This window comes from Stegostoma tigrinum, chromosome 6, assembly GCF_030684315.1.
Source record: "Stegostoma tigrinum isolate sSteTig4 chromosome 6, sSteTig4.hap1, whole genome shotgun sequence".
Lineage (NCBI taxonomy): Eukaryota > Metazoa > Chordata > Chondrichthyes > Orectolobiformes > Stegostomatidae > Stegostoma > Stegostoma tigrinum.
In genome coordinates, this window is record NC_081359.1 from 70,169,921 (window position 1) to 70,183,065 (window position 13,145).

General features: G+C 44.1%; 1 protein-coding gene across 4 annotated transcripts in view; it reads right to left on the reverse strand.

The window, feature by feature from the left end:
• Positions 1-6,851: 6,851 nt before the first annotated feature.
• LOC125453028 (solute carrier family 35 member F2-like) overlaps positions 6,852-13,145 on the reverse strand; it is a 55,366-nt gene continuing 49,072 nt past the window's right edge. For all 4 annotated transcript variants that reach the window (XM_048532048.2, XM_048532055.2, XM_048532053.2 and 1 more), the window contains exon 9: positions 6,852-7,120. In XM_048532048.2, the coding sequence (XP_048388005.1) occupies positions 6,905-7,120 (216 nt within the window). In that variant the 3' untranslated portion in view covers positions 6,852-6,904. The remainder of the gene's footprint in view (positions 7,121-13,145) is intronic.

The following is a 13,145-nucleotide window of genomic DNA, read 5'->3' on the forward strand; positions in this document are numbered from 1 at the left end:
AGGAGGGTTGGGTTCCCGGTTGAAGAAGTAGGCATGGAGGCGAAGACGGCGGAAAAACTGCTCTATGTCCGACCGTGACTGGTATTCGTTGATGTGTGGTTGTAGGGGGACAAAGGTGAGCCCCTTGCGAAGGACTGACCGTTCGTCCTCAGTCAGTGGGAGGTCTGGGGGGATGGTGAAGATGCGGCAGGGCTCAGTGTGGCTGTCTCCTCTGGGGTTGCAGGCTGTGGAGGTTGTAAGCTTGATGGGGGGAGAGCTAGGACTAGAGGGCAAAATCTCCACATAAGGTGTTGTACTTTTAAGACAGAAGAGGAAGAATTTCTTCTCTCAGGGTAGTGAAGCTGTTGAATTCTTTACCGTAGGGGCTGTTGAGGCTGAGCCATTATGTATATTCAAGACTGAGATCGACATTTAATCAGTAAAGAGTTATGGGGAAAAGGCAGAAAAGTGGAGTTGAGGATTACCAAATCAGTCCTGATCTCATTGAAAGGCAGAGCAGGCTCGATGGATGAGATGGCCTGCAACTGCTCCTACATTTTATGGTCTTATCATCATGAATGAGTGCAATCAAATACCGCTGAGGATGGAATGGTATTTTCTGGGAGATAGTGGCCTCAAGGCACTGTTGCATTTGAGGTTAAGTGGGAATGCATGGTCATCTCGTCAAAAGGAAGAAGGTAGCTTACATAACGTGGAGGAAGCTAGGGTCAAGCTCAGCTCTAGATGATTACAGGCAGGCGAGGAAAGAGCTCAAAAATGGTCTGAGGAGAGCCAGGAGGGGGCACGAGAAAGGCTTGGCAGAACGGATTAGGGAGAACACAAAGGCATTTTACACTTACGTGAGGAATAAGAGAATGGTCAAAGAAAGAGTAGGGCCGATCAGGGATAGCATAGGGAACTTGTGTGTGGAGTCGGAGGAGGTAGGGGAAGCCCTAAATGACTTTTTTGCTTCTGTCTTTAAGAAAGAAACAAACTTTGTAGTGAATGAAACCTTTGAAGAGCTGGTGTGCATGCTGAAATGGATAGAGATAGAGGAAGCTGATGAGCTGAAAATTTTGTCAAACATTAAGATTGACAAGTCGCCAGGCCTGGACCAGATTTGTCCTCGGCTGCTTTGGGAAACGAGAAATGCAATTGCTTCGCCACTCGCAAAGATCTTTGCATCCTTGCTCTCCACTGGAGTCGTACGTGAGGGCTGGAGAGAGGCAAATGTAATTCCTCTCTTCAAGAGCGGAAATAGGGAAATCCCCAGCAATTACAGACCAGTAAGTCTCACGTCTGTCATCTGCAAGGTGTTAGCAAGGATTCTGAGGGATAGGATTTATGACCATCTGGAAGAGCATGGCTTGATTAAATGCAGTCAACCCGGCTTTGTGAGGGGCAGGTCATTCCTCACAACCCTTATCGAGTTCTTTGAGGATGTGACTAGAAAAGTTGATGAGGGTTGAGCTGTGGATGTGGTGTATATGGACTTCAGCAAGGCATTTGATAAGGTTCCCCATGGTAGGCTCATTCAGAAGGTCAGGAGGAATGGGATACAGGGGAACTTAGCTGTCTGGATACAGAATTGGATGGCCAACAGAAGACAGCGAGTGGTAGTAGAAGGAAAGTATTCTGCCTGGAAGTCAGTGGTGAGTGGTGTTCCACAGGACTCTGTCATTGGGCCTCTACTGTTTGTAATTTTTGTTAATGACTTGGATGAGGGGATTGAAGGATGGGTCAGCAAGTTTGCAGACGACACGAAGGTTGGAGGTGTCGTTGACAGTGTAGAGGGCTGTTGTAGGCTGCAGCGGGACATTGTCAGGATGCTGTGATGGGCTGAGAGGTGGCAGATGGAGTTCAACCTGGATAAATGCGAGGTGATGCATTTTGGAAGGTCGAATTTGAAAGCTGAGTACAGGATTAAGGATAGGATTCTTGGCAGTGTGGAGGAACAGAGGGATCTTGGCATGCAGATACATAGATCCCTTAAAATGGCCACCCAAGTGGACAGGGTTGTTAAGAAAGCATATGATGTTTTGGCTTTCATTAACAGGGGGATTGAGTTTAAGAGTCTTGAGATCTTGTTGCAGCTCTATAAAACTTTGGTTAGACCGCACTTGGAATACTGCGTCCAGTTCTGGTCGCCTTATTATAGGAAAGATGTGGATGCTTTGGAGAGGGTTAAGAGGAGGTTTACCAGGATGCTGCCTGGACTGGAGGGCTTATCTTATGAAGAGAGGTTGACTGAGCTCAGACTTTTTTCATTGGAGAAAAGGAGGAGGAGAGGGAGCCTAATTGAAGTATACAAGATAATGAGAGGCATAGATAGAGTTGATAGCCAGAGACTATTTCCCAGGGCAGAAAAGGCAAACACGAGGGGTCATAGTTTTAAGCTGGTTGGTGGAAAGTATAGAGGGGATGTCAGAGGCGGGTTCTTTACACAGAGAGTTGTGAGAGCATGGAATGCGTTGCCAGCAGCAGTTGTGGAAGCAAAGTCATTGGGGACATTTAAGAGACTGCTGGACATGCATATGGTCACAGAAATTTGAGGGTGCATACATGAGGATCAATGGTCGGCACAACATCGTGGGCTGAAGGGCCTGTTCTGTGCTGTACTGTTCTATGTTCTATTACTACAACCTCAAAGAGCCCACAGATGGCCAGTTACTTATGTTTTCTAGCAACACCACCCCCTTGTCCATTGGCAACCAATCAGGCTCTGGTTGCCCCTGTATAGGCAAAACAGACGGAATCTGTGGGGAATTGCTGCTCCAATCACAGTGTGTTTCTTGTCTATACTTGCAACTGATTGGTTCGTCAATGTGCCTGTCACCTTGAGATCTGAGGGAGCCAGCCTATGATTGGAATAGCAGCAGGAAGTTAATTGATTGTTGTTGGCCAAGCTCAGGTGAATCAGTGGGGATCGAGTCAGGTCCTGGCGCAGGAGTTGGAGGTGCATTGAGCTGAGTTCTGGTCTTAGCAAGAGTGATGCATTGTACAGAAAATAAGCATGGAGAAGGGACGTCAAAGTGAGGCGCTGGATGAACACAGCAGGCCAAGCAGCATCTTAGGAGCACAAAAGCTGACGTTTCGGGCCTAGACCCTTTATCAGAAAAGGGGGATGGGGAGAGGATTCGGAAATAAATAGGGTGAGAGGGGGAGGCAGACAGAAGATGGATAGAGGAGAAGATAGGTAGGGAGGGGATAGGTCAGTCCAGAGAGGATGGACAGGTCAAGGGGGTGGGATGAGGTTAGTACGTAAGAAATGGAGGTGCGGCTTGAGGTGGGAGGAGGGGATAGGTCAGTCCAGAGAGGATGGACAGGTCAAGGGGGTGGGATGAGATTAGTACGTAAGAAATGGAGGTGCGGCTTGAGGTGGGAGGAGGGGATAGGTGAGAGGAAAAACAGGTTAGGCAGGCGGGGACGAGCTGGGTTGGTTTTGAGATGAAGTGGGGAAGGGGAGATTTTGAAGCTGGTGAAATCCACATTGATACCATTGGGCTGCAGGGTTCCCAAGCGGAATATGAGTTGCTGTTCCTGCAACCCAGGGGTGGCATCATGATGGCACTGCAGGAGGCCCAGGATGGACATGTCATCTAAGGAATGGGAGGGGGAGTTGAAATGGTTCGCGACTGCGAGGCACAGTTGTTTATTGCAAACCGAGTGTAGGTGTTCTGCAAAGCCGCCCCCAAGTCCCCCGCTTGGTTTCCCCAATGTAGAGGATGCCACACCGGGTACAGCGGATGCAGTATACCACATTGGCAGATCTCCCCTCCCCCCACTGCATCCCAAAACCAGCCCAGCTTGTCCCCACCTGCCTAACCTGTTCTTCCTCTCACCTATCCCCTCCTCCCACCTCAAGCTGCACCTCCATTTCCTACCTACTAACCTCATCCTGCCCCCTTGACCTGTCTGTTGTTCCCGGACTGACCTATCCCCTCCCTACCTCCTCACCCATACGGCCCTCTGCACCTATCTTCTCCTCTATCCATCTTCTGTCTGCCTCCCCCTCTCTTCCTATTTATTTCCGAATCCTCTCCCCATCCCCCTTTTCTGATGAAGGGTCTAGGCCCGAAACGTCAGCTTTTGTGTTCCTAAGATGCTGCTTGGCCTGCTGTGTTCATCCAGCTCCACACTTAGTTATCTTAGATTCTCCAGCATCTGCAGTTCCCATTATCTCCGATGGAGAAGAGATGTGCCTTGAACCATCCGAATGATGAATATTGTGATGAGCTGACTACATACTAGAAAATAGTGCATTGAGCTGACTCCAGGAAAAGTAGTGGGGGAATAATGTTGTGTTGAGTCCTGAGAAAGAGACAGTAAGCCAGTAGGGGGCCTAGGGAAGGATGAAGCTCTAAGTCTGAGCAAAGCAGTGGTGAGAGATATATTGGCCTGAATTCAGGGAAGAGATTGAACAGAGAATGAAACTTGGGGGTTATTGTGAACTGATCCCAGGTTTGCAGTCTCCTGCTGCAGGTGGGGCAGGGTGTTAGGTGGAGTTTAGAATGAATAAGGGAAAGCAAGAGGCTGGAAAAGGGGGTGGAAGGAGTTATGAAAGCTGCAAGGAAGAATACATGAGAGGATACTTCAAAACAGATGGAGGAAAGAAGGCTGAAAGGGATGGAAAAAAGAGAGATCTACAAAGTGGAGGGCTAGAGGATGCTGCAAGGCAGTGGGAGGGGCAAGAGTGGGAAGAAGAAGGCTAACATAGAGGGAGAACAATTTTAAGCCTGTCAACAAAGAACTACTTAACTAACTGAGAGCCAGGAAATCTTGAAATCACTGAGGGAATTAATCCTTTAAAAATAACTGTGGAATCCCTCGCTTAAGGCTGTATAAGTTCTGGATCTACTACATATGGGAAAATGTAATGAGTGCCATTGTGATGAAAACTAGGTGAATTGGTGAGTTTAAATATGAGTTTTAGATCTATGATGTGGTAAATAGGGTCGTAACTGCCTAATTACAATGTCCCAACTTTATTGATAAGCAATGGAAACACGTTAGCTGTGACTTCTTCAGTCTGTGGAAGGTTTGTTTGGTGGACTTTTGTGTGTAGAGGAATCCATCAGTTATATGGGGGGAAAATAATTCATAGCTTACTTTTGCGTAATGCCATGTATCAACTTAAATACACTTGTGTGTCAGAAATTTGTGCTTTTTGTTGTGTGTTAATTTAAAATCTTAATAGAGTTGTGAATTGAATCTTTGAGTGTTACTAATTCCGATTCCATGCAAGTCTAAATACCCACCATGTCAACACAAGTACAGAAGATGATTACCTCACGACTGTATTACCGAATGAGCAAGTGCTGTGAAATAACTTCACCAACATTGGTATCCAAATGACAAGTCACCCTTTATTTTCACGTGCATAGTACTTGACACCAATCTGGCTTCCTCAGAGCCAGCTGTCAGAATGACAGAGAACCTCTGAGTCCCTTGTTAATATCTGTCAGCCAGGGCTCCCTGATTGGACCATTAACAGTCCCAATCAAAGAACTTCTCTTCTGTGAGGTTCACCTGGCTGATCTCATTACAATTACTGCATACTGCACTGTTGAATTCTTAAGGACGCAAAGCACAGCAAGCAGCTGCTGGATGGAGCCTCTCAAAGGTTAAAAGTTGAGGACATGGTGGGTACAAGGGGAAGCAGGAGAAGAATGTGGATTCATGATATTGCACCCCTGGCCCTGCTCTTTCTTCTGAACCCTCAAGCAACGACTGCCAGTCTCACTCCTTTTGTAAAGTAGTCCATTAGTTATTGTACTACAGTACACAAGTTATCAGTGCCACAGTTTTTCATCATAAGGTGCATTAATGGTCTATTTGAGTGCTTCCAGTTGAGTTTCACACTTTGCATAAAATTGCTGTAAAAGAAAGACAAACCTGGGCCGGATTTGAACTGTTTGAGAGAATGAATTTTAAGCATGCAAAATTGGGCTCCCAAGATGGTGGCGTGGATTTAACCTTAACGATAGTGAAGCGATGCTTGGTGAGGGGTGGTTAACATCTGAAAAATCTGCCCTCTGACCCAAGCATACTTCCAAACCACACCATTTCAGTTTTAATTAACGATGGAAAATGGACAGGCAGCTTATACTACTTCAAGGAGACGAGCAGGAATTTTAAATACTACAATGAGGCTGAACTCAGGACAGCCGGGTTTCCAGGAAACATGGTGAATTCAGATGATGAGTAAATAGACAGCTTCCTCCTAGATCTACATGCCTACCCAAGGAGCCTCTCCATGAGACGCCAGTCTAACACACCCCCTCCCACCCTCATTCTGGCCCCTCAACTGCCCTTCCTCACTCCGAAGCCTCCAATCTCAACATGTGCCTTCAGATTCTCCCCTCTTCCCTCAAACCATCGATTCTCCACCCACTATCCTGAAGGGATCTAACACGATCATCACCGCTGCCATATGCCAACCACATCTAACGTTATGTCATCACCCAACCCAAGGCCTCTTGAATGCATAGCTCATCCAATTAGTCCTCCCCCACTTCATGATTCACCCTCACCCCCTCCTGCCAATTGAGACCCTGACAAACACTGAGCAGCCCTAACATCTGATCTGTTGAAACTCAAACCAATGCCTGAACAAAACGGAAATTTATCTCCTACTAAGCCAGTAAACAGTAAAATTTACGTGGAGAGGCTGTTGGAAGCAAGGGTTCTATTTTTGAACTGGAACACTATTTGTTTTTTTCTGTACTGTAAATGTTTGCACAATATAAAAAATTGTTGCCTTATGAGGTTGTTGACTTGGTCTTTGCCAAAAACTTTGAATAGTTGCCTTATGTTTATTTAAAAAAAGGAAGCCTGTTTACTCTTAAGAAAGTTTAATTGTATCTGCATGCAAAGAAACAGAAGAAATGAATTTAAAAACACAACAAGCAGTTCTTAAGGATCCTTACAGTTGTACTTCTGTAACCACAGGGTAGTCCATGGAGGTAAACTGAATGGTAGGTTCTTGGGTATTGATGTAATTTACTCGAACAGAGTCATCAAATCCACTAGCTGCAGTTTGATGTCGAATCTGGACTTCAGCTACGTGTGACGGAGTAGTGTTGTAAAGAACAAATCCAACCATAATGATTGCAAATGCCAGGATATACAGCACTGAAAACTAATAACAAGAAAAGGATTGAAAATTCAACTATTCTAAGGCTTTTCAATTGTTACGTATTATTTCAAATAAATCATTCTGACGTTAAACTCCCCAGATATCTTAAACTTCAAATTTTCACCTTAATAGCGCGAGGAAGCATAGAAATAAATAGGGAACAGGAGCCAACCGTTCAGCCTTTTGTGCCTCTGCCATTCAACAACATCTCGAAATAATTATCCCCCTCACATTGTTGGCAGTTTTAGCTTCTAGAACGCTATTTCTTTCTTAACTATATTCAGTGAACTTCATCATCTTCTGTGTGGTAGACAATGCCACAGGTTCACCATTGTCTGAGTGAGGAAATCACTCAGCATCTCAGTCAGAAATGGCCTACTGCATATCCTTAGACTGTGACCCTTTGTTTTGGTTCCCTCAGCTAGGGAAACATCAATTCTGCATCGGTCTATCCAGCCCTGTCGGAATTTTATACATTTCAATGGAACGTATAAAATTCATTCTTCTAGACACAGAGATAATACAGGCTTGGTCAATCCAATCTCTCCTCATGCAGCAAACTTCTCATCCCCAGAATATTTGCTGCATCCCCTCTTATGGTATCTACATGTTTTCTTGGGGGAGAAGACCAAAACTGCAAACAACAATCCAGATGTGGTCTTATTAAGGCATTTTACAGCTGCTGTAAAACTTTTGTTTCTGTACTCACGCCCTCCTGCAATGAATAATGCACCATACCATTTGCCCTACTAACTGTTTGCTGCACCTACATGCTTGCTTTTAGTGACCAGTAACAAGGACACCCATGTCTCTTTGTACAACAACATTTTCAATCCATCACTACTTAAATAACATTCTGCTATTCTGTTTTTCCCACCAAAATAGACAACATCACGTTTATCCAAGTCATACTTCATCTGCTATGTATCTACCCAATGACTGAACTTGCCAGTGAGTGAGCAAATAGATAGCAGATACATTTCTTTTGGACAAATGAATACAACAGGAAAAGTGGCCTAACCATGGTTAACAAAATAAATTAAGGATAGTATTAGAAACAAAGAGGAGTGAAATAAAGTTGCTAGAAGTTTGTAGCAAGCTGCTGACTGGGAGCAGTTTAAAAGTCAATAATGGAGGACCAATGATTATGAGGGTAGGGTTGCAAGGAATGTAAAAATAGACAATAGGCGCTTAAGTATGTAAACTGAAAAGAAAGATTAATGGAGACAAATGTAAGCCTATTACAATTTTAATTAGGCCCTCTTTACATTTTCTCACTACTGACAATCCTAGTTGTTTTCTGTCAAGCACACTTGGAAATATTACACTTGATTACCTCATCCAAATAATTCATATAAATTGTGAACATCTGGAGCCCAGGGACTAATCCCTACGATACCAAGTTCTTCCTGCTTTGCATTCTTAAAATGAACCATTTATTCCCCCACTCTGTGTTCCCTGTCTGCTACCAATTCCCAGTCCATGCCAATATATTATCATCAATCACATGCTTTAATTTTGGGCAGTAACCTACTTTCATCAAAAACGTTTCAAAAATCCAATACACCACATCATTGGTTCACCCTTACCTCTTCTATGAGTTACCTCCTCAAAACACACCACTAGGTTTATCAAACACCATTTCCCTTTCATAATCCAATTGATTTTGTATAATACTGTTGGCATTTTCTAAGCAGCCTGTAGTCACATTCTTCATAACATACTTGAGCATTTTGCCTTTAACCAATGATAAACTAACCATTCTACAATTCACGGTTTTCTCCCTACCTTCTTTTCAAACAGTGGAGTTACATTTGCCACCCTTAAATCTGCTGGGACAATTCCAGAATTTGTAGAATTTTGGAACATACCAAACAATGCGTCCATGATTTCCATGGGAACTCCTTTAGTGCCCTGGCATATAGATTATAAGGCCCTGGGGATTTATCAGTTTAAGTCCCATTAATGTCTCCATCATTTCTTGTATGAATTCTAATTTTTCGGCCACTTTTGAAGTAGCATTCAAATCTGTCTCCTGCTGTAGGAACTTGAAAGGGTTCAAGGAAGATTTGTAAGGACCTTGCCAGGGTTGCAATGTTTGAGCTGTACTGAGAGACTGAATAGGCTGAGGATATTTTGCCTGGAGCAGTGGAGGCTGAGGGGTGACATTACAGAGGTTTATAAAATCATGAGGGCCACAGATAGTGTAAATAGTCAAAGACGGTCCCAGGGTAGGGAAGTCCAAAACTAGAGGGTGTAGGCTTATGTTGAGAGGGGAAAGATAGAGAAGGGACCTAAGGGGCAACTTTTTCACACAGAGGGTGGTGCATGTATGAAATGAGCTGCCAGAGGAAGTGGTGGAAGCTGGTACAATTACAACAGTTCAAAGGCATCTGGGTGGGTACATTAGTAGGAAGGATTGGAGGGATAGGGGCCAAAAGCTGGTCATGGGACTAGATTAATTTAGGATATCTGGTAAGCATGGTCAGGTTGGACCGAAGGATCTGTTTCCATGTTGTACATCTCTATGAGTCTATGTACAGCGCTATGACAATGTGACTCTAATTTACTTCAGTTTTCGTCCTATCCAAAACACCTTTGCTTTCTTAGCACTTCTGGTAAGTTACTCATGATTTCTTTGCTGAAGCCAGGGCAAAAGTAATTACATAATTGCCATTTCCTTCTGCTCCATTATCAATTCTCATTTTTCAGACTGTAAGGGGTCTACATTTGTCTTCACTAACCTTTTCATTTTGAACTTTTATCTGCCTTGAAATTTACTCTCGTGCTTGTTTTGCACTTAAGGTCTGGAGGTGCCAGTGTTGGGCTGGGGTGGACAAAGTCAAAAATTACATGACACCAAGTTATAATCCAGCAGGTTTATTTGAAATCACAAGCTTTCAGAACGCTGCTCTTTCATCATGTGCAGTGAAAGGAGAGCACACAGACACACAATTAATAGGTAGAGAGATGAAGGGCAGCGAGATCAAAGGATCATCCAACTGGTGTGAGTGGAGTGAACCAACCTAAAATGGCTGGCTGACTGTCTCATGTTCAGTCTTTAATCATTCATACATTCCTGCATTCGAGAAATTGCAGAAGCAGGGTAAGGAGAACTCTGTTAGAAAGGAGACACACATTTCAATTGATTAAGATGCAAATTCCAGAACCTGTTTCAAGTCACTGCCCCGAGATGATTAATGGTTTCGTCAATGTCTGCCTAATTTGTAAAACTTCTAACTGGCAGGTCAGACTCAGGTCAGGCACTGAATTGTAAGTGTGAGGCCTTGCCCAGAATCAGTCTAAGAGTTCCTACCTGGCATCAGGCTGGTTATGTTCCAAAAGCAGGAATTTATAAAATGCCACTCTGACTGACAATTACTGCAAAGTATGTGTTTCTTGAACAAAATAGAATGTATCCGCAATTAAGCAAACTTATTGGATGAAATGATTCACCCCATAGGTTGAGATGTATGTGCATATGTGTGCGTGCTTGTGTTTTTGCGCAAACATGCGGTTGCTTATGAGACAGTAATAAGTAATCCAAAACTATACAAACTAATGAAGATAGAGAAATCATAACCATTTATCAAGGTGATGCTGTCAAAACAGGACAATAAGGAAGATTTTAGAGATACAGAACAGTGTGGTGGTGTCACCTGTAGCCTGATATGAACCCGAGATCATGGTTGAGGCCACCTTCCTGAGTGCCAAACTTGGCTATCAGTCTTCGCTTGGTGATTGTGTGTGGTTGCGTATGTCAAAGTCCACTTTGAAGGATGCTTACCCAATTGGAGGCTGAATGTCCTTGACCACTGAACTGTTCCTCAGCTGGGAGGGAACAATCCCTTCTGGTGGTAGGAGTGCATTTTGGCAATAGTGATCATAACTCTGTTACGTTTACAATATTCATGGAAGAGGATAGGTACATATAGCAGGGTAAGGTTTATAATTGGGGGAAGGGTAATTACAATTCTGTTAGGCAAGAACTGGGAGACATAAAATGGGAACAGATGCTGGCAGGGAAGAGCACTATTGAAATGTGGAGATTGTTTGAGGAATACATATTGTGTGTGCTCGATATGTTTGTCCCTAGCAGGCAGGGAAGATGCGATTGAGTGAGAGAGCCTTGGTTCTCAAGAGAGGTCGAACAACTGGTTAAGAGGAAGAAGGATGCTTATGTAAGGTTTAGGAAACAAGGAATGGAAAAGGCTCTAGAGTGATACAAGTTAGCCAGGAAGGGGCTGAAGAAAGAGCTTAGGAGAGCTATGAGGGGGCATGGGAAAACCTTGGGAGATGGGATCAAGGAAAACTCCAAGGCATTTTACACTTACGCGAGGAATAAGAGAATGACCAGAGAAAGGGTGGGGTCGATCAAGGATTGTAAAGGGAATTTGTGCACGGAGCCAAAAGAAATAGGAAAGGTCCTTAATGAATACTTTTCTTCGGTATTCACAACTGAAAGGGACCTAGTTGTACAGGAGGGCAGTGTGAAACAGGCTGGTAGGCTAGAGGAGGTCGATGTTAGTAAGGAAGATGTAATAGGAATTTTGAGGAGCTTGAAGATAGGTAAGTCCCCCAGGCCTGATGAGATTTATCCAAGGATTCTATGCAAAGTGGGAAAAGAGATCACAGGGCTTTTGGTGATGATCTTTTCGTCCTTATTGTCCATGGATATAGTGCCGGAAGATTGGAGAGAGGCAAACGTCATTCCCTTGTTCAAAAAATGTAATAGGGAATAACCCCGGAAATTACAGGCCAGTTCGTCTTACATCAGTGGTGGGCAAATTATTGGAAAGGGCTCTGAGAGATAGGATTTATCATCACTTGGGAAGGCACAGTTTGATTTGTGACAATCAGCATGCATTTGTGAGGGGTAGATCATGCCTCACAAACCTTATTGAATTCTTTGAAGAGGTGACCAAACACGTGGATGAAGATAGAGCAGCAGGTGTGGTATACATGGATTTAAGAAAGGCACTTGATAAGGTTCCCCATGGTAGGCTTATGCAGAAGGTATGGAGGCATGGGATAGAGGGAAATGTGGCAGATTGGATTCAGAATTAGCTGACCCTCAGAAGAGAAAGGAGTAGTTGGAAAATATTCAACATTGTACTCAGTTATGAGAGGTATACTACAAGGACCCCTTCTGGGTCGTCTTCTATTTGTGATTTTTGTAAATGATTTGGACGTTGGAGTGGAAGGATGGATTAGTAAGTTTGCGGACAATACGAAGGTGCGTCAAGTTGTGGATAGTGTGGAGGGTTGTTCTGAGTTACAAAGGGACATTGATAGGATGCAGAACTGGGCTGAGAAGTGACAGATGGAATTTAACCCTGAAAAGCGTGAGGTGATTCATTTTGGATAAACTTAAAAGCAGAATACAGCGTTAATGGAAGGATTCTTGGCAGTGTGGAGGAGCAGAGGGATCATGGGATTCATGTCCACAGTTCCCTGAAAGCTGCCACCCAGGTGGATAGAGTTGTTAAGAAGGCATATGGTGTGTTAGCTTTCATTAATAGAGGGACTGAATTCAAGAGCCATGAGGATATGCTCCAGCTATACAAAAGCCTGGTTTGGCCACATCTGGAGTATTGTGTCCAGTTCTGGTCGCCTCATTACAGGAAAGATGAGGAAGCATTGGAAAAGGTGCAGAGATTTACCAAGATGTTGCCTGGAATGGAGGGAAGGTCTTACGAGGAAAGTTTGAGACAGCTAGGGCTCTTCTCTTCAGAATGACGAAGGATGAGAGGTGACTTGAATTAGGTGTACAAGATGATCAGAGATAGAGTGGACAGCCAGAGACTTTTTTGTAGGGTGGAGGTAGCTATGATGAGGGGACATAGTTTTAAAGTGAGTGGAGGTAGATATAGGGGAGACATCAGAGGTAGGTTCTTTACTCAGAGAGTGGTCGGGGCATGGAATGCATTGCTGGAGAGGGTAGTGGAGTCGGCCTCATTAAGGCCATTTAAGCAGCTAATAGATAGGCATATGGATGATAGTGTAAGGTAGGGGTGGAGGTTAGATA